The sequence below is a fragment of the Haematobia irritans genome, chromosome 5 (assembly GCF_050003625.1).
Source record: "Haematobia irritans isolate KBUSLIRL chromosome 5, ASM5000362v1, whole genome shotgun sequence".
Taxonomy (NCBI): domain Eukaryota; kingdom Metazoa; phylum Arthropoda; class Insecta; order Diptera; family Muscidae; genus Haematobia; species Haematobia irritans.
In genome coordinates, this window is record NC_134401.1 from 32,876,763 (window position 1) to 32,898,973 (window position 22,211).

The 22,211-nt window shown below is 31.9% G+C and overlaps 1 protein-coding gene and 1 long non-coding RNA gene across 2 annotated transcripts; one reads left to right on the forward strand and one right to left on the reverse strand.

Annotated features, from left to right (window-relative positions):
* The first annotated feature begins 385 nt into the window (after positions 1 to 385).
* Camp (Cathelicidin-like antimicrobial protein) lies at positions 386 to 4,715 on the forward strand. The gene is made up of 4 exons (XM_075310742.1): positions 386 to 783; positions 2,354 to 2,453; positions 2,514 to 3,269; positions 3,744 to 4,715. Exons 1-4 carry the CDS (start codon positions 637 to 639, stop codon positions 4,313 to 4,315), a joined length of 1,575 nt encoding a protein of 524 aa, XP_075166857.1. The 5' UTR covers positions 386 to 636; the 3' UTR covers positions 4,316 to 4,715.
* Positions 4,716 to 9,286: 4,571 nt separating this feature from the next.
* Positions 9,287 to 10,107, reverse strand: LOC142240729 (uncharacterized). The gene is made up of 2 exons (XR_012723366.1): positions 9,975 to 10,107; positions 9,287 to 9,909 (listed from the first exon to the last, which is right to left on the reverse strand). It is a non-coding gene; the product is annotated as an uncharacterized LOC142240729 (long non-coding RNA).
* Positions 10,108 to 22,211: the final 12,104 nt, after the last annotated feature.

The following is a 22,211-nucleotide window of genomic DNA, read 5'->3' on the forward strand; positions in this document are numbered from 1 at the left end:
GCCAGCTAATCAAAGAGTCTATGGTAGCGATGGGGATAAAACCGAACTTCGGAATAGCTGTTATATCTTAATAAATTTGAAGATTTGTGGCGCATACAAGACATATTCTTAAAATAATGTTTTTATTGAGTTATGCTTACTTTTTTGTGTCAGTCAAACTAACAGGTGTTTTAGTGTAATCGAGCATAGAGTTAGCAAATAACGCCTGTTATTATTTGCTAACTCAGGAAACCGTGACTACTTCCCCTCTTTCAAAAGATTTTTGTTATGTCTCCTAACAAATTTCTTTGGGTGTTTTATTAGCTATTTGAATCCCTTAGCCAAACGAAACGACGGCTTGTATTATTACCTCTGTCTCTGTTCTCTATAAAACGGATCGCGCCGTCGAAGCACATACGGCTTTGATTTGGTCTCTAGTGTATGCAAGTAAAATCGGTTAAATTTTCGCGAATTATGGACATTAAATAACAATAATCAATAGTCCCCCAATTTTTAAGTCGTTTCAATTGTGAACTAAATTAATTTACATCATAGTGTGAAGCACAAAACAAATGTACCATCAAAAATAAATTGGCGCAAAAAACTCGCCACTGAAAAAGAAGTATAGTTTGTGCATAATAACAATAACATACAAAAATGGCTTTAACTGTAGTAAAATATCGAAAATCTACTATGGGTGGAAACCCAAATACACCTGGCATATTGATGAAAAGCAAAATGCAATCGCAAACTCAAAATATTCTTAGTAAACATCAACAGACGTCAGTTGCAGATATTAACAAGGTATAATTACATATTTTGTTTGTGGGAGGGGAGGGCATCGGTGGTGTACCCATTTTCACTGCATTTACGTTAAAATTAGATTTTCACCACTTTACTGAGGTGTTTTGTTCTCTATAAATACAGGGATGTTATATTTTTTGAACAGTTGTCGTAGGGTTGCCAAGCTATGTTGTAACAAAGTGCGAAAATACATTGGTTTTCACAATGGTACAAGTAATTATAAGTGTGTAAATATAACCATAGCGATAGGCGGTAGGCGAAACATTTTTGCCGCAACGGCAAATACAATAAGCTTGACGGCGAATAACTCCCTTTTTCACGTTTCCTAGCGTTTTTGTTGTCAATACAGCATGCTTTGACAATATTAAACAATGAAGTTGAATAAAAACATACAATTGCTTGTTATTTGTTGAGTTATTTCAAGAAAAAATAATCTACACGTATCCAGGCAACAGCAATTCCTAGTGGTGAGTTAAAAAAATTGATAAGCGATGGCAACACTATACCAGTTTTCGCCAAGGAGTTAGAATAAGTTTTAATTTAGCGACACGCCGCTAGCCGTCACGGTATTCCGTCGCGGATTTTGGGCTTCCCATAAGAAATACACGTAAATAAGTGTTCGCCTACCGCCTATCGCTATGGTTATATTTACACACTAAGGTAGCCTAATAAACCGTTCACATTAGACTCGAGATATACTAAAAGTGGATGTGGAATCCCTTTTTTATAAGGCAAATGACAGTTGATATCTAGTTAAAGTGGATTGTGGAAGTGAGTGATGTACTAAAAACTATAATAGAACAATGTCAAACAACAAGATTTGTGTTCCTTTACTTTTACTACGAGTAAATAAAAACTACTAAAATGTATTACAATAAATATTTTGACATTTTGGAACAAATCTACTTTAGCAAAATTTTTATAAATATAAACAATTTCATTCATTTCAAAAAAAAAAAATCTTTCAGAATTATCAAAAATATAAGGGAAAATACCGATTTTCAGATGTCGATATCTCGAAAACTAGACTTTTCGAACAAATTTTTTATTTGACATTTTCGCTTTTAAAATCCCTTCTCCTACACTATCAAATTATTTGATAGTTCTATATTCTTTCATACATGAATTCCTATCGGGAATAAATAATTTTTATCCGTTGCTTACAAAACAGTTACGCCGTTACCATTGCAAGGTCGCCTTTGTTTTCTTTTTTCCAAACATTTGACTCTTTTTTATTGGTGAGTTGGCAACTCTATGAGATGTCTGCGTCTCAGTCGGCGTGTGCATGCTGTTTACAAAAATTCTAAAATTCGTGCAAGATATTTAAACAAAAATATAAATCAATTTTTTCATGGATTAGTACGTCCATTTGGTTGATAAGATTAGTAATTAAGAGGTAAACATAGAAGGAAGTAAAATGAATGGAAAGTGGAGAATATTTACTTGCTCAATTTAATGACATGTATGTCAATGCTATATATCCGTGTTTATTAAAAGCCATCAAAAATTGAAGATATATGCATTTGAAAATCTTTAATTTTAGTAAACTATTTGTCTTCTTATCTTGCAGAAGTCCTTAATAAAAATAGGAGGTGGCTCTGGCCTAGTTATCAATAAAATTCCAGCAGTAATTAAACCAGCAATGAAACGTGCAAGTACAGTAACTGGAGGTAAGTATGAATTGAGCTGCCTTTGCTTATTGTTATAAACGTCACTTCTTTTATTTTCAGATATTACCACAAATAAAACGGCTAAATATTCTTTACAAACAATAGCATCTGCGGGAACACCATTGACCAGTTTTCAATGGCAGCAAACTATTGGTGGTTCATCGAATGCCAAAAAGCAACTTGGGGCCGCAATCAGTTCTCTGCCACCTAATACCATTATAAAGGCAACATCAGCAAGCGGTTTACACAATACCAATGGTACTAGTAGTTCCCTGCTAAACCAAAATATAACATCATCTGCCGTTGTCTCGCCCGTTGCATCGATGCAAGTTCGAAGGCCAACACTTATAATTAAACGTGATATTCCCGAGCGTACCATACGGACAATAACATTGGAAATGATTGAAAAAAATCCCATGGTACATATTGGTTTACCATATTCCAGATTACCATTGCTCAAGACAGTTATTTGTCCCACAGCCAATGTTACATTGGTTGATTGCTACTTGACACTTAAGAAACTAAAACAGAACGAAGAATTTTCTGTATTGGCAGATTATTTTGATATGTCTGAAGGTGAAGCCCAGCATGGATTTGCCAGAACCGTGGTGAAAATGGCCAGATACTTAAGATTTCTTATAAACTGGCCTGACAGTAAACGATATTATGATCGCCATAAGAATATGCCCTATGAGTTTCGACAAAATTTATTCAATGTGCAATCGATGGTAGAATGTTTAGAAATTGATATGGCTCCAAGTCCACTGCAGATTGATTGTGCGTGCTTTAAGTTCATATTGAGCATTAATACAAATGGTAAGTTTGTAAAGTTTTTTGAGTGTTTTCAAAGCTTTTCTAAATAGATGGCAATGAGGGACGCCGTACGGACTCTGCTATAAAAAGGAGGCCCCTTGCCATTAAACATGTGATCGGGTTGCTCTCAGTGAATATTGGGGCTCTCTAGAAGCAAATGAGAATCTCTTGGTTTTTTGAGAACCGATTTTGCAATGGTACTGCCAGCGGATTTGTTAGATAGTCTATTTTATTTTGGATGTTAAAAGGAATTACCAATAATTTCAAATTCTACCTTTCAATGCCAAATACATAATTTGAGTTTTCAAATGACAAAAAATTAGATTGTATAAAAACTTAAAACATTTTAATATAGATTTTTTGATTTGTATACTACGATTAAGACAAAAAAATGCAAATTTTTAAAAATGTATTCATTGTTCTTTCACTCTTCGAAACTGCATACTAATACATCGTTTCTGGCTTCTTTTTTCACAGGTATTATATCCTACGTTTCGGAAGCATTCATTGGCCATCATGATGATTTAACCATATTTAAAGTATCAAACTTTAAAGATGTTATACCAAAATACTTATCCTTGGTAGCCGATCCAGGGAAAGCAGTCAGGCGAAAACGTAGACCAAAATCAATAAAACCACAGCAACAGAAACTACAGCCAATGAAACAATCGAATACGAATAATAATGGCGAAACAGATTCAACAACAGACTCTGCAGATGAATCGGCTGATGATTTAATACAACATGATGGCCCTTCCCAGGAAGGTCGTCTAAGTAAACATATTGCATCACGTGTGGCAGCAGAGCTGGCCTCTAACCGAAGTCTGACCGTTGTAAATAGTGAACTTACCTCCAGACGAGTGAAAAACTATAGCGTACCCACGATGCGTGTTCGAGAGACAGTGTGTCGTACACAAATGCGTAATATGGTTGATAGTCTGCAAGAATTTCGAATTCTACAAGCGTTGGCCATTAAAGAACCCTTAGTGTATCAGTATTTGAATGAGGTGCTGATAGTTTGTGCGGCCTTAATAAATCTACAAAGATAGAAGTTGTACAATTGAAGATGGCAATTGACAATCGTAGTCAATGTTGTATTTTAAATAAATTTCCTCTTCTGTTTTTTCTTTTACTCAGGTTCTATTCTACTTCTTTCTTTCTTTTCTCTTCCATCGTGTAATATCATTTCGATTCATCTCACATTGTTAATATTTTAGATTGCTAATAATGAAGTTTTATCGATATGAGTAAATAAAAATATTTTCTTGTGGAAATTATACATATTTTGTAATATATATAAATATATACATATGTAATAGAATAACCAAATTTTTAAACATGATTTCACAATATTAGTGTAAAATAATTCGTATATAAGCACACATGAATACACACTCACTGTTGGATTTTATTCGTTCTCCTAGTAATAAATATAAATTATAAGTGAGACATTTGATGTTTGAAATCTATATGGGTTATGAGTTGAATATGTAAAGTGAGATGTCATCATTGGCGTAGCTAGGGAGTGGAAGATGGGGTCAAAATTTCTTGTCTATTTTTTTGTGGCCCTAGATAAGTACCAATTTTTGTATACTTGTTAGAGGGCATATACTAATATCACGTACCAAATTTCGCATGAAATTTACTCCTCCAAGAAACTTCGGAAGTTAAATCTGGGGATTGGTTTATGTTGGGGCTATGCTTTGGCCCATTTGCACTAACATCCGACCTACATCAATAATAGCTACTTATGCTTAGTTTCAAGTCGATGGCTTGTATCGGAAGTTAGCGTGATTCCAACAAATAGACGGACAGACATCGCTAGATCGACTCAGAATATCACCACGACCCAGAATATGGCGTCTGAGACCACAGTTGCCACAGTTGGTAGAATTCTGCCAAAAATCTTAGATTTGTTACTGAAATTTTCGATAGAAATAAACTTTTGAGATCATTTTCTATAGAAATAAACTTGTGAGAAAATTTTCTATAGAAATAAAATTTTTACAAAATTTTCTATTGAAATAAAATTCTGACAAAATTTTCTATAGAAATAAAACTTTGACGAAATTTTCGTTAGATAAAAAATTTTGACAAAATTTTCTATAGAAATAAACTTTTGACAAAATTTTCTATAGAAATAAAATTTTGACAAAATTTTCTATAGAACTAAAATGTTGAGAAAATTTTTATAGAATTTTAGAATTTTATAGAAATTAAATGTTGACTAATTTTTCTACAGAAATAAAATGTTGACATAATTTTCTAAGAAATAAAATTTTATTTTTGGTTTTAGTCCAAATTTTGACAAAATTATGTACAGAAATAAAATTTTGACAAAATTTTCAATAGAAATAAAATTTTTAGAAAATTTTCTATACAAATAAAATTTTGACAACATTTTCTATAGAAATAAAATGTTGACAAAATTTTCTACAGAAATAAAATTTGGACAAAATTTTCTATAGAAATAAAATTTGGACAAAATTTTCTATAGAAATAAAATTTTGACAAAATTTTCTATAGAAATAAAATTTTGACAAAATTTTCTATGGAAATAAAATTTTGACAAAATTTTCTATAGAAATAAAAATTTCTATAGAACTAAAATATTGAGAATTTTTTTTATAGAAATTAAATGTTGACTAATTTTTCTACAGAAATAAAATGTTGACATAATTTTCTACAGAAATAAAATTTTATTTTTGGTTTTAGTCCAAATTTTGACAAAATTATTTACAGAAATAAATTTTTGACAAAATTTTCTATAGAAATAAAATTTTGGCTAAATTTTATAGAAATACAATTTTGACAAAATTGTCTATAGAAATAAAATTTTATAAAAATTTTCTAATGAAATACAATTTTGACAAAATTTTCTATAAAATTGAATTTTGACAAAATTTTCTATATAAATAAAATTTTGACAACATTTTCAATAGAAATAAAATGTTGACAAAATTTTCTACAGAAATAAAATTTGGACAAAATTTTCTATAGAAATAAAATTTGGACAAAATTTTCTATAGAAATAAAATTTTGACAAAATTTTCTATAGAAATAAAATTTTGACAAAATTTTCTATGGAAATAAAATTTTGACAAAATTTTCTATGGAAATAAAATTTTTAGAAAATTTTCAGTAGAAATAAAATTTTGGCAAAATTTTCTATAGAAATAAAATTTTGACAACATTTTCTATAGAAGTAAAATTTTGACAAAATTTTCTATGGAAATAAAATTTTTAGAAAATTTTCAGTAGAAATAAAATTTTGGCAAAATTTTCTATAGAAATAAAATTTTGACAACATTTTCTATAGAAGTAAAATTTTGACAAAATTTTCAATAGAAATAAAATTTCCTATTGAAAAAAATTTCCTTGAGAAATAAAATTTTGACTAAAGTGTCTATAGAAGAAAATGTTGACAAAATTTATCTATAGAAATAAAATTTTGACAAAATTTTCTATAGATTTTTCTATAGAAATAAAATTTTGACAAAATTTTCTATAGAAATAAAAATTTCTATAGAACTAAAATATTGAGAAAAATTTTTATAGAAATTAAATGTTGACTAATTTTTCTACAGAAATAAAATGTTGACATAATTTTCTACAGAAATACAATTTTATTTTTGGTTTTAGTCCAAATTTTGACAAAATTATTTACAGAAATAAATTTTTGACAAAATTATTTACAGAAATAAATTTTTCACAAAATTTTCTATAGAAATAAAATTTTGACAAAATTTTCTATAGAATTAAAATTTTGACAAAATTTTCAATAGAAATAAAATTTTGACAAAATTTTCTATAGAAGTATAATTTTGACAAAATTTTCAATAGAAATGAAATTTTGACGAAATTTTCTATATAAATAAAATTTTGACAAAATTTTCTATGGAAATAAAATGTTGACAAAATTTTCTATAGAAATAAAATTTGGACAAAATTTTCTATAGAAATAAAATTTTGACAAAATTTTCTATAGAAATAAAATATTGACAAAATTTTCTATAGAAATAAAATTTTGACAAAATTTTCTATGGAAATAATATTTTTAGAAAATTTTCTATGGAAATAAAATTTTTAGAAAATTTTCTATAGAAATAAAATTTTGACAAAATTTTCTATAGAAATAAAATTTTGACAACATTTTCTATAGAAGTAAAATTTTGACAAAATAAAATTTTCTATTGAAATAAAATTCTTTCTTTTCCTCTGTTGGTTAAGCTACACTTGTAGTTTAGTCAATGTATGGTTTAAAACTGTAATAAAAACAACAACAATGCTTAAAGAACAAAACCAACAATAACAAAACAAAAAGAAATAAAATTTTGACAAAATTTTCTATAGACATAAAATTTTGACAAAATTTTCTATAGAAGTAAAATTTTGACAAAATTTTCAATACAAATAAAATTTTCTATTGAAATAAAATTTCCTTTAGAAATAAAATTTTGACAAAAGTGTCTATATAAAAAAATGTTGACAAAATTTATTTATAGAAATAAAATTGTGACAAAATTTTTTATAGATTTTTCTATAAAAATAGAATTTTAATAAATTTTTTTATAAAAAAAATTTGACAACATTTTCTATAGAAATAAAATTTTAACAAAAGATGGAAATATAAAGAATTATTTAATTGGGGTTTGTTAGTGTGGTAGATTTGTGGTAAAATTTTCTTAAAATTTTGGTATTTTATGGTATAAAAATGACAGACAATGTATGCTATTTCACCGAACTGTTACTGCTTTCCCTTTTTCAGTAGAAGTTTTATTGTTTTAGAAATATTTGCTGCTGTGTCTACTAACAGTCTTCCTGGGGTATTCCGGTTTAGCATTGTCTAATCAAATTATACTAACAATTTTAAGCAGACAATTTCTTAATGCCATCCGTATTAAATAAAAGTTTATTATATTTTTCAACGCTGCTGCAATAATTTTGGGATGCATTGTCTTTTTGGTTTTTGCTAATTGAAACAACAAAACACTTTGGCAAAAGAGGTGTTCGCCACACGAATGGTGATGATGATGGTGACATCAAACTGCTTACAATTCCCCTCTCACTTACCTACACATCAACATGGCCCAGTCACCGATTTCACAAGCACACAGGATAACAGTTTTTAAAAACACCATAGAACCATCTTAGCAATGACGCGCTCATTAGAGCGGAAACGGAAGTGTTTGGTGATCCATTGTTGCTATTGTCGTCGTCGTCGTTGGTTGTTTGGTTGGCTGGCTGGCTTACTGGGTTTGAAATAATGTCACCGCTCTGACGTTTTTAACTTTTTTTCCATGTTATCCCGGGTTATTTGGGTTAGTAACTTGGTGCGTTTGTCCTCTTTTATTGAATAAGGGTGTCTGATGTTCATTTGCCTCATTGTTTTAGATATTTTTTTTGTGGCGGTTTCCAACTTTCTGTTGCAAATGTATATTTATCCTGAACTGCGAAAAGGAAATATGGCAAATTTTCATTGTTTGGATGCTAAATGATCTGGAAAATTTGTAATTTATTAACGACAAAAGTTGTAATGTGGCTAACTGAGAGTGGCATTAAATTTGGTTGGGTAAGTTGATTTGGTCTTAATGCCCATTTATATTGCTGTGATTTTCGGAACTTTAACAATATTTGATTAATTGCTGAAAAATATGATTATGTTTTCTAATTTGATAGGATTCTATTCAGAAGAGCTGCAAGGATTTGAATCACGAGAATCGGAGTATGGGGACATATGTTTGGGTTAGGTTATGTTAGGTGTATCAGCCCTCTATTTCAGGCTCTATTTTCACCGTCCAAAAATAATTTAATTAAAATAAAGTTTGTAATCATTGCTTCAAATTTCTTTTTATTAAATTTAGGACACAAAATTTTGAAATTTTGCGTCTCTTCGTTAAGGCAGTATGTCTTTGAAGTAGGGCAAATTTTCTTTAAAGTAAAGAAACACATGTACACAAATCGTTTTAAATCAACAGAAATATTTAATCTTTAGATTTAAAATAAAAACGCTTAAAATATAGGCTAAGGATTTTTTTGAGGATTTATTATCTTTGATTTGATTGACACCATTATATGGTCAGGAAAATCATGTACCTGACCATTTAATTTTTTTTACTTTTTTGCAGAGAAAAAAGTATTTTTATAGTTTACATTGTTTTCGTGACCATTTATTTTTTAAATATTTTTGCAGCGACAAGAATTTTATAAAAACATTGAGCAGGTACACACGATTTTCATTTTGCGCGTCAGTCGTGTGTTGATTGTTTCTTGGAATGGACGGAGAATACGGAATTATTGTGGTTTGTGTTAATTTATTTATTCAGAAATGGCACGTGGTTTTATGTGAATACAAAAAAGGAAAGTGTAATTGAAAAGAATGTACCTGGTTTTTGTTCTGCATTTTGATATATGGTATAATTTATTTTTATTTGCAGTCACATGATGTCTGCGTTTGTACGTTTGATGGGCACGAAGTAAATATGGAATGATTACTTATTGTTGAAATTGAACCAAACTAGAGTGTGTAAAAATATGTGATGTTTGCTTGCACGACATTATAAATACAAATAAACAATGAATTAGTTTATAAATAAATAAAAACAAATAAATAAAGTTGATTTAGTGGGTGTAGCACCTTTTTCTGTAATACAAACATTGTAGATGAAATTATTCAATTTTATGATTTTTATTTTATTTTAATTTTACCTTTTGCCGGACGGGGATTCGAACAGCGGACCACACAGTTTGTAAGGATCAAAGAAGTAGCTGATCAATTGCCCAAGGAAAAATAAAATGTTAATTTTGTAATAACAAGCAACAACCACCAACTTAATTCAATATCGCTCCCTGTTAAATAGCGCTCCAAGCTACTAAACACATATATGTTTATAGGCTATTTCTAAATTAATATATGTTTGCATCCAAGCATATTATATTTACAAACATTTTATGTCCCAAACATAATATGTTCTAACATATTAACATATATGTCCCAAACATGTTATGCTAGTTTATGAACATTATATGCTTGCACTCAAAAATATTGTGTTTAAAAATTTGTGTTCCAAACATATAATGTTTATAGCCAAACATATGAAAAACAGTCTTTTTCATCCGTGTAAGAACTAAAAAATCTCGTGGAAGTGAGAAGGATGTGGGGGAATATACAATTAGGCAGAAACAAAATTTTGAGCATTCAGGTCGAAAACCTATGTTGTTAGCACCTATATTACCTGTTTATTTTCATAATTCATTATGATTGTAAATATATAAATAAATAAATAAATAAATAAAATTTTGAGCACAATATTGTTTGGGAGAATTTTTTTAAGCATATAATATTTTTGGGTGCAAAATGCTTCCAAACATATTATATGTTCACATAATGACATATTGTTTTTTAGAAGACAACATTATTGAATTTGGATGCAAAAATACAAAATGTTTGGAACTTAGACTACCCAAACATATATTGTTTAGACCAATATGCTTTCAAACATATTATATATTGGTAGAGATCAAACATATAAATGTTTGGGCAATACCCAAAAATGTATATGCTTGAAGCAAAATATGTTTGGGAGTATATGTTACAGAAGCGATTTTTTGTGAGGGTGTAGAAACTGAAGCTTTTATCCAATTTGCCTGAAATGGTGAGTATCGGTGAATGTTTTATGTTAGGTGAAAGTTAAATAATATCAGAATCTTTGGATTGGTCATTCTTTATTCTCCAGGCCCTAGTACTAAATGTGGCAAAGACTATGTTTATAAACTTCGTCTTCGTCAATTAACCAAGACATATTCCAGTCAGCGGAATCGGTATCCTGTCTAGCCGGTATGTGCTTCTTCTGGAACTATAAAGCAGCTCCTCACTGAATTTCACCGCCTAACCAGCGCTTTTAGGTCGAAAGATATAAAACCGACTTTAAACTGCCGACAGCCGCTATAATTGTGTTTACATGCCAATGCATCAGGAAATCTATCAAAATTCGTCCTTATTATATTATCTTTATAGTGTAATAAAATTTGTCATCAATTTTGATAATTCATGAACAATTTGCTCACCATCAACACCTTTTCAATTTGATATTTGCCAATAATGCCATAGCATGAACTCCAACACCATCGCGTAATCCAACAACAGAAAAGCTGTCAATTTTCAACTTCAAAACTAAGTTTTACTCATCTTTTTTGTTTTGTTTTTATAGTGATACAGTGCGGGTTGTAGACATTAGCTTAATATTCCCCATAAAATGGCTTCATTAAAATAATTGACGATGAAAAACACCAGACACCATTAAAATCATTATAGTCATCCAGCAGCCAGACAGACATCCAAACCAGGGAAGTGACTTCATCATCAAACATGAAGGCAGGGGGGAAATTTTTGAAACAACACCGACATGAAATTCAGCAAACCAACAAAACCAATTTTTCCCAAAAACAAAGAGGTCAAAAAACAAAATGTTACAGGATTGCGGATATTGGTATGGCACCAACCAACTCCAGATTGTCCGGCTTCGTTGCTGTTGTTGTTTGGTTAACATAAATACATTGGACAAAAGGGAGATGGGCCCTACCGTCATTGTCCGCCAGCATATTCAAGCTTGAAAAACCACCGGTGATGTCCACCTTGGATATAAAGGTTTATCCTTCAGCTAAATTGGGGATAGGTGGGTATGTATGCGCGTCTCGGTTGTGTGTGTGCTAAATTGGGGGAAGGTCCTTTTGCGTATGAATGTTTCCATCGCTGTAGCCAAGCAAAGAGGGACACATTATAAAAGAATAATTACGGTAATTATTGAAAAGTTTACCCGAACAACAAACAACTAATTTTTATAGGAAAATACGTTTAAAACCAACCTCTTAAACTCCCACAGCAACATCATTACAACTAACCACCTGTTTAGGGATGCCAAACCGTGCGGCCTCTCTATGAAAGTATGATATTTTTGTTTGTAAACACAACTATGTTCCACGATGCAAGAATATCATAACCTAATTAACAAACATACCCACTTTTCTTTATTTCATGTGTCCTAATCCTAGGATTCCTCCTGGAGAGTAATCGTCGGTTTTCCACTTTCCAGAGGTTTCACTGTACCAAAAATTCCCGTTTTTTGATCTAAGATTATCTATTCTATGATTGACAAACTACTCGGTTCCCAGATCTGGGTAAAAAATGCCATCTTTTTCTATTACCACACACCTAATCTCTCTAGCCTCTACTTATCTACCATTAGAGAACAATTCAACACAATGACATTGGAGAATGGCAACACCACACAACGATGAATGAATCACTAAAAGGATCAACAAACAGAACGATGATGTTTAGTTTCTGCTTTTCATCCTGTGTGTGTGTTTGTTTTCGAGTTCATACCTTTTTCTGTTGTTTTTGCCGACAAAGTTCGTTTATGAAAGGACGGACACAAAGGCCCAATGTAGTACACTATTTACAAGGATAATTTTCAGGTGAAAGTTACAAAAGAGCAGGTGGTACTAAAGAGGTGGATAAATAAAATTATTTTCCAATCACTGAAGTTATTAAACAAAAGCTTTTAACCTTTTTAGGAAACCTTTTTTTTTGTACTTTACTCTATACAAGGAAAAGTTAGGTTGAAGGGAAATAAAGCATTAAATTGAAAAAAAAAAAAATCAAAAGACAATAGTATCAATACGATGCTGAATATTGATAGTATGAGTTTCCGACAGATTTTGGATGACAATGGGATCACAATTTCGTAATCCAGATTTATTTTGAAAGAGCTCTTTTAAATTGTCATAGTTTTTCAATATGAATGAACAATTTTGGAGAGCGATACCATAACATATGGGAATTTCATAACACATAAGGTAAAATTTGTCTTATAATAAGTGTCATTGGAAACTTCATTGAATATAGGAATGATAAATTAGGATTATATAGGAATAGGAATGATGCTTGGACTATAAAAATGTGAGAGTCTTAAAACGATCGGACCTCGGTTGCCACTCGGTTGCCAATCTACCAAAATATTGAGAAAACCAATATTACCAAAAACTACAAAAAAACTTTATTTTGCTAAATATTATTTCAATAAAAAATTTTGTCAAAATTTTATTTCTATAGAATTTTTTTTCAAAATTTTATTACTATAGAAAAATTTGTCGAAATTTTATTTCTGTAGAAAATTTTGTCAAAATTTTATTTTTATAGAAAATTATGTCAACATATTATTTTTATAAAAAATTTTGTCAATATTTTATTTCTATAGGAAATTTTGTCAAAAATTTAATTCTATAGAAAATTTTTTTTTCTGTAGAAAATTTTAGCAATGTTTTCTATAGAAATAAAATTTCCAAATAAATTTTGACAAACTTTTATTTCTATAGAAGATTTTGTCAAAATTTTATTTCTATAGAAGATTTTGTCAAAATTTTAATTCTATATAAAATTTTGCCCAAATAAATTTGACAAACTGCTTGAATTTATTCTGATAATTGGTTGATAGTTTTGCTGCAAGTAGACGATGCTGATGAGGAATGTGGTAATTCCGAAACGTACGTCCGTCCAACCATCTTGCAGTCTATAGGGCTTTCCCAAATAGATTTGACAAACATTCTTTTCCTCTGTTGGTTAAGCTACACTCATAAGCGTAGGAAGGCCTCTGGGGAGGGGGCTTAGATCCCCCCCAGAAAAATTTTAGCCCCCCCAGAATTTGAAACTATACTTATGATTTTCCATTTTTCAATAACTGTAAACTATTTCAATAAATGTAAACTATTTTTTAATGTTTATAACAATTAAACAAGTATATTCAATCGCACAAAGTTCCGCTAAAGACTTTCATGAACAATCGAATTACTTGGGTTGTGGTAGCAGTTGCCGATGGAAATGTTTGAAGTCAGATATTTATGAAATACAGATGTGGTTGACCTTTTGATTGATTTAGTTTAGTCAATTTAATTAAATAAATAGTAATTGATATTAAAACTATTCTTTCATAAATTAATATCTTAATAATGCTGCGAAAAAGCGTCGCCAAAAAAGTAGTGAACATGTTCTTTTTGGGTCTAGAAGTGGTGCAAAATTGGCGGAGAAGCAATGAATGTAATATGAGCTTGTCATAGGACAAATGTCCACCGTTTCAACAGCCGTTGCAATGAATTTGCATCACTTCCTAAGGTGAGATCCGAATTCAGTGTTTTGAAAGTGAATTAAAAAATTTTGTGATATTTTCACAAATAAATAATTTTTTATTGTTTTTATGATTTTTAATGCATTCTGACGCTTGTTTGAAACGATTTTCCTCGAATAATTTCCAAAATTTTCGATTTTTCTATAATGGGTTTAGCAGTTTTATGGCAAAATTTGAATAATTTGTAGCAATTTATTTATTCTTACTCTTTTTTTAAATTATTTGAAAAAAAAGAAAACAAAAAATTACACATTAAAATATGAAAAAATTAAGTAAAAAAACTTCCTGTGTAGTTAAACTAATTGAGGACTTTTTGGAAGTGCTTTAAAAGTTGTGCCTTTAGAACAACTCACAATTTTTTTGCTGGGAAAAGTGTGGAACTACTTTTAGTTGCTTTATTATAAATTAATTGTCGAGTTATTTTGATGTCTAATTTTTTATTCAATTTTATGAAATAAAACATTAATTGAACGTATAAGTTCAGTCTAGTAAAATTGTCTAGCTACGCTAATGGCTACTTTTGTCAAAATTGTATTTCTATAGCAAATTTTGTCAACATTTTATTTCTATAGGGATTTTTTTTCAAAATTTTATTTCTATAGAAAATTTTGTCATAATTTTATTTTGATAAGAAATTTTTTCAAACTTTTATTTCTATAGAAAATTTTGTCATAATTTTATTTCTATAGGGAAATTTTTTCAAAATTGTATTTCTATAGAAAACTTTGTCCAAATTGTATTTCTATAGGGAAATTTTTTCAAAATTTTATTTCTATAGAAATTTTGTCAACATTTTATTTCTATAGGGATTTTTTTCAAAATTTTATTTCTATAGAAAATTTTGTCATAATTTTATTTCTATAGGGAATTTTTTTTCAATTTTTTTTCTATAGAAAATTTTGTCAAAATTTTATTTCTATAGGGCTTTTTTCAAAATTTTATTTCTATAGAACATTTTGTCAACATTTTATTTCTATAGAATATTTTGTCAAAATTTTATTTCTATAGAAAATGTTGTCAAAATGTTATGTTATTTAATGTTATATATAGAAAATGTTGTCAAAATTGTATTTCTATAGAAAAATTTCTCAAAATTGTATTTCTATAAAAAAATTTTGTCAAAATGTTATTTCTATAGAAAATTTTGTCAAAATTGTATTTCTATAGCAAATTTTGCCAAAATTGTATTTCTATAGAAATTTTTCTCAAAATTTTATTTCTGTAGAAAATTTTGTCAAAATTGTATTTCTATAGAAAATTTTCTCAAAATTGTATTACTATTGAAAATTTTGTCAAAATTTTATATCTATAGAAAATTTTGTCAAAATTCTATATCTATAGAAAATGTTGTCAAATTTTATATCTATAGAAAATTTTGTCAAAATTTTATTTCTATAGAAAATTGTTGTCAAAATTTTGTCAAAATTGTATTATATTGTGCACCTCGGGCTAATTTATGAAATTATTCACTGCTGTATTATTATTCGCTATTAAATGTCCTTAATTTATCATCTCTAGAGCGGATGCAGTCATCACATCCACATACCTTTGGGGGATTCCCACATAAGATTACTGTATACATTGTTGACTTTCTTCATCACCTTGTGTCCTCATGTATGGGAGTGAAAGCTGAGTGATGTTGCTGCATGTTATGCTACTACCTATCATGTATGTCATTTTCAACCATCATCCTTATTATATCTACTTGTGGACATTCATTGTGATGACTGTCTCTAGAATTTGGGGCTTTCTTTTTAATATCACTCAACGTGTGATGAGGTGATTGAAGAGTTCTTCTTATTGGGTCATATATAGGTTGCTAAAGGCCATAGTTGTTGTTTTTCATTGTCCTACACTTCATTTCAGACAATCCGGTTGTCGGTTAAGCAAATATTTTTATAAAATATCCAAGTCCTTGTTTTTTTTGTCCATTGCCAATCTGAAAGATGGTGATATAAAAAAGATAACACTGGCATTTTTCTCCCTTGTACGAAGACATTTTGAATAAATATTCCCAGCAATGGGCTGATGAGCAGAAGTGAAAGGTAGAGGCATCAACAACAGCAGCTACAAAAGAGCAAATAAAAGTTTTTTCAAAACTAATTAAACCGATAAGAGTGGTAAAGGCAGAAGTATGTAAGAACGGAAGAGTTCCTTTATCAACTACACTGAGTTCAACTCAAGTGGAGATGAGGAGCCTATAGTAGATGAAGAAAGACCAAACCAATGGGGGTATGTATAAATAAGAAAATGATGTAGAAAAAACTTAGAATGCGGCTGGAAGGAATATCGAAATAGCGTTTACGTATTTCCTTCAGAAAACACTGGACGAAATTTTTTCAAACTTTTTAATATAAAGATGTAATGGCAACTTACTGCATGTTCATGAAACACAAAATCGACTCGAGACGAATCGTTCGTCTAAAATGCAACTAAAGGGTGATACGGTCAAAATTTGGTCAATATAAACTTGACGTATTTCTTTCAATTTTGCATTTAAAAAACCTGAACACCCCTCATTTTGAAAGTGTGTGTATGTAGAATGTTGCTCCTATTTTGATTTTGGAATTCACTCTTCAGTTGTCAAAATGCCGTCCAAGCAAGAAGAGCAACGAGCGAGCGAGCAAAATTTTGCTCGCGCATCGCGAAAATCCGAGCTACTCGCACGCAAAGCTGGCAAAATCGCTAAAAGTTGCCAAATCAACCGTTACAAATGTAATTAAAGTGTTTGGGGAACGTTTGTCGACAGCCAGGAAGTCTGGATCGGGGGGAAATCGAAAACCGGAAGCCGCTGATACGACAAAGAGAGTTGACGGTAGTTTCAAGCGAAACCCTAACCTCTCTCTCCGAGATGCCGCAAATAAGCTGGGTGTGTCGTCTACAACCGTGCATCGAGCCAAAAAAACGAGCCGGACTATCGACTTACAAGAAGGTAGTGACTCCAAATCGCGATGATAAACAAAATACGACGGCCAAAGCGCGATCCCGGAGGCTGTACACGACGATGCTGACGAAGTTTGTCTGCGTGGTAATGGACGACGAAACCTACGTCAAAGCCGACTACAAGCAGCTGCGGGGACAGGAGTTTTATACGGCAAAAGGAAGGGGAAAGGTAGCAGATATTTTCAAGCACATAAAACTGTCAAAGTTCGCAAAGAAATATCTGGTTTGGCAAGCCATCTGTACCTGTGGCTTGAAAAGCAGCATTTTCATAGCTTCCGGGACTGTCAACCAAGAAATTTACGTGAAAGAGTGTTTGAATAAACGTCTGCTGCCTTTCCTGAAGAAACACGGTTGTTCCGTACTGTTTTGGCCGGATTTGGCATCTTGCCATTACGGTAAAGAGACCATGGAGTGGTACGCCGCCAACAACGTGCAGGTGGTTCCCAAGGACAAGAACCCTCCCAACACGCCAGAGCTCCGCCCAATTGAGAAATACTGGGCTATTGTCAAGCGGAACCTAAAGAAGACCCAAAAAACTGCTAAGGACGAGCAGCAGTTCAAGGCAAACTGGCTTTCTGCGGCGAAGAAGGTGGACAAGGTGGCTGTACAAAATCTGATGGCAGGTGTCAAGCGTGAGGCCCGGCAATTCGGATTTGGAAAAGCGAAAGCCGGGCAGTGACATAAATAATGTTCAATTATCTATTCGTCCTCTCCGTATGCCTACATACTAATCTATCATTTACTACATCTATGTTATACGATGCAAATGTGCTTTGAGGTCCAAGTGTCTGGTCATGACTCCAATGGTCATACTGATCATATGCCTACTCTCTTTCAGTACATTGTTTTTTTGTCCTCATCGGGATCTCCCATATGATCTTCGTGGCCTTTCCGACCGTTTCACTGTATCATAGTTCTGCATGCGCTCGTTTTGCGCAAACCTTTATCTCTGACCGGGTAGCCCCATAGGCGTTGGGGTTATTCAAGTTTCTTTCCTTGTCTTGTATCACTAGGTCATTAACAAGCTCGTTTCCTTGTGTGAGTCCTCACAGATTTTCCATTTTCGGCCAATGTCCGCAATTAAGCCTGCCGAATTTTGTAGTAGTAATGGAATAGGTTATCAGTAACTGAGCCTACCTCGTGTGTGCCCAGTTCCATTCTCTCTCATATTTTATCCCTTGGTGTACCTTTATAATTATAATTCTATGGTATCCTAACCTCTCGGGGCCATTTTTTACTATCAGTGGCAATAGTCACCTCAGCCATTACTTTTCCATCATTTTTCCAGCATCCAATTGGATTCATTGCGAAATTCTTACATTGATTTATTGCAATCTTTGAAATCGAATTTTCCTGATAATAAAATTGGGTTAATCGTCTTTTGATGTTTGACAAAATTTATCATATTCAAAATGAATAATTACGCCCGCATAGTCGCGCCTTCTCGGATCTTAATAATTTCCTAGCTCGGTACCGATACCGATAGCCTTCATGGTCATCTGTTTATCCCCGAATATGTTCGCTCTAATTGGCCGCGTCTGAGTCTGATCCATTTCCCACTTCCCGTTAACGGCCACACTTCTGCCTGCATGATTTTGCAGTAGTCCGGCTACTGGCACAGGCTCTCGGTATCTGAGTGCACTTCGTATATGCACAGTTCCGATCTCTCATCTTTGATTCATCATTGTAAACATTAAAATCTTATATAATCTGTAATGAAGTCCTATGCTGCCATGGAGATACAACAAAATGGGGTCAGAGAATGAAGCCGACCCATTTTTGTTGGCATTTTTGGCAAGGGCGGCGGTGGCTAGGTCAATAATCCATTAAAGCATCAATTTAAAAATCGGAAGAGCTTAATTGTTTGTTGATTGATTGGCGGCTACTTATCAGCCTAGATGATCTGACTTAATCAGTGATGACCAAAGAACCAGCAGCGGCTAAAATCGGCGGCGCGACTTTGGGACAGAGAATAAAACCGAACAATATTTGTCGGCTGTGGTTGACACAAATCGAGTGAGCGGACTTCCTTCAGTACCTCTAAAGCGGCAGTAGCTGTGGTCATAGTGCCTGTCATATACATAATTTCCGACCTATTTATTTTCTTTATTTTCGATATCTGATTTTCGTGATTGTCCACCAAACATGGAATCCATATGTAGCCATAGAGTTTATATACCGCAGTATAAAGCCAGTTAAAAACAGAAGGTCTAATTCGCAATCGTTGCCCGACCAATTTCTGACAAGAGTATAATGCCGCATAGGCCTTCTTTATCCAGTTCAGTTTAGAGTGCAAGAGAACTCCCAAATATCTTGCTGATTTCGAGAGACTCGACTTTGTCCTTTGAAATTTAGGAGTTTGTATCCAATGAACTTCTTCTTTTAGTGAAGAGTACCAGCTCTGTTTTTCCAGAGTTCACACTCACAATCCACATCCTCTAGTCCAGTCTAAAAGATAACGTACAGTCTCACTCAACACATCTGATATCGTACACGCATGAAAAAGACTGTTTTTCATATGTTTGGCTATAAACATTATATGTTTGGAACACAAATTTTTAAACACAATATTTTTGAGTGCAAGCATATAATGTTCATAAACTAGCACAACATGTTTGGGACATATATGTTAATATGTTAGAACATATTATGTTTGGGACATAAAATGTTTGTAAATATAATATGCTTGGATGCAAACATATATTAATTTAGAAATAGCCTAAAAACATATATGTGTTTAGTAGCTTGAAGCGCTATTTAACAGGGAGCGATATTGAATTAAGTTGGTGGTTTTTGCTTGTTATTACAAAATTAACATTTTATTTTTCCTTGGGCAATTGATCAGCTACTTCTTTGATCCTTACAAACTGTGTGGTCCGCTGTTCGAATCCCCGTCCGGCAAAAGGTAAAATTAAAATAAAAAAAAATCATACAATTGAATAATTTCTTCTACAATGTTTGTATTACAGAAAAAGGTGCTAAGAACTAAAAAATCTCGTGGAAGTGAGAAAGATGTGGGGGAATATACAATTGGGCAGAAACAAAATTTTGAGCATTCAGGTTGAAAACCTATGTTGTTAGCACCTATATTACCTGTTTATTTTCATAATTCATTATGATTGTAAATATATAAATAAATAAATAAAATTTTGAGCACAATATTGTTTGGGATAATTTTTTTTAAGCATATAATATTTTTGGGTGCAAAATGCTTCCAAACATATTATATGTTCACATAATAACATATTGTTTTTTAGAAGACAACATTATTGAATTTGGATGCAAAAATACAATATGTTTGGAACTTAGACTACCCAAACATATATTGTTTAGACCAATATGCTTTCAAACATATTATATATTGGAAGAGATCAAACATATAAATGTTTGGGCAATACCCAAAAATGTATATGCTTGAAGCAAAATATGTTTGGGAGTATATGTTACAGAAGCGATTTTTTGTGAGCGTGTATCCAGGAATTTTCCCAATACCAATATTACGACATTATCACCTTGGTGCCTTTGCTGCTCAGCAAATAAGTCTCATAGATTTTTTTCTCTCCCATTCATGGAATGGCCAATTTCTTAATGTGTATTATTTTCCATCCAAATAAGGTTAATTAAAATGTGTGTAAGCCCCAGGAATAGATGCGAATAGGAGCGTTACTGCAATGAATGTGTGAAGAATGCTTAGTGGTATAGTTGTAGACCAGCAGCAGCTGCATCAAGAATGACGAAGATAACTACGCCATGGAGGGCTTATAGCTTTTTAAAAAGGCCATAGGAAAAGTGTAAATGACGAGTGTACGGCAAAAAATACTGCCAGATGGCTAACAACCAACGAACTATTGTACAAATGCAGTAGTAAACATTTTAAATGTCGGTTGTTTGTCTGGTGGGATGTCAAAGAAAGCAAGAAAAAAACGCATTTTCCTAGAGGGAAACTTAAGACATTTTTCTCCATCATCTGCATCTTGGTAATATGCGGCTGTTATTGCTGTTGTTTTCTTATGTCCCGCTTAAATACTTCAGCAAAGAAAGGAGTCCCTAAGAAAGATTGTTAAAGCGAACATTTCTTGACTTAACTGAGAAAAAGCAGAAAAAGGATAAACCACAAGTATGTGGGTGAGAGAGTAATTGAGTTCATTTGCCTAGATGCTGAAGATGTGGGATTTGTGTGTGTGTGTTTACGACTTTGTGCGTAGATTCTGCAGATAATGATGGAAGTTGAAATCCTTGTACTTATATAGAGTTCAGAGCTTTTTACATTCTCCTCCACTTGCTGTTGCCACATTTGCATTTTTTTCTGGAATCCTTGTTGTTTGCGCCTTTTTGTCGTCTCTATCTTAGTTTTTTTTAGGACATTTACGCATTTGTTGGATTCTTTTTTTCGAAATAGTTTGAAACATTAGTAGATTTTAATCTCATTTTGCAGAAATCGAGAAATAAAAAAATTCTTTGCCATTCGCCCTTCAGAGAGTTTACTTAGTTTGCTCATTTGCCACAACTGTGCTATCCAATGTCCTTTTCTCAAAGCAAAAACCGAATCAAGATAACGGCTGGTTAGACACATTGAGAGGAGAGAGTTTGATATCTTTTGTGATAGAAGTGTTTAATATTCTTTGTGAGTTCCCTGGAAAGAGCCATAGATAGAGATGTCTGGGTGTAAGTATGCAGCTGGAACTTAAACTCATTAGTGGCTGTTAAACTGCCACAATGCATTAAAGTGGGCTTGCGTGAATATCCATTTGCCAAGTGGTCTGAATCATACCAAGGATTTTCTCTTCAAACATGACCATTTGGCCAGACATTATTTTCT

What these genes read in the sequence shown, in the direction of transcription:
- Camp (XM_075310742.1), top strand. Translation starts at nt 637, where the DNA reads ATGGCTTTAACTGTAGTAAAATATCGAAAATCTACTATGGGTGGAAAC. An exon ending in TGCAAGTACAGTAACTGGAG is followed by an intron (nt 2,454 to 2,513) that starts GTAAGTATGAAT and finishes TTTTATTTTCAG; the next exon opens with ATATTACCACAAATAAAACG. An exon ending in ATTGAGCATTAATACAAATG is followed by an intron (nt 3,270 to 3,743) that starts GTAAGTTTGTAA and finishes CTTTTTTCACAG; the next exon opens with GTATTATATCCTACGTTTCG.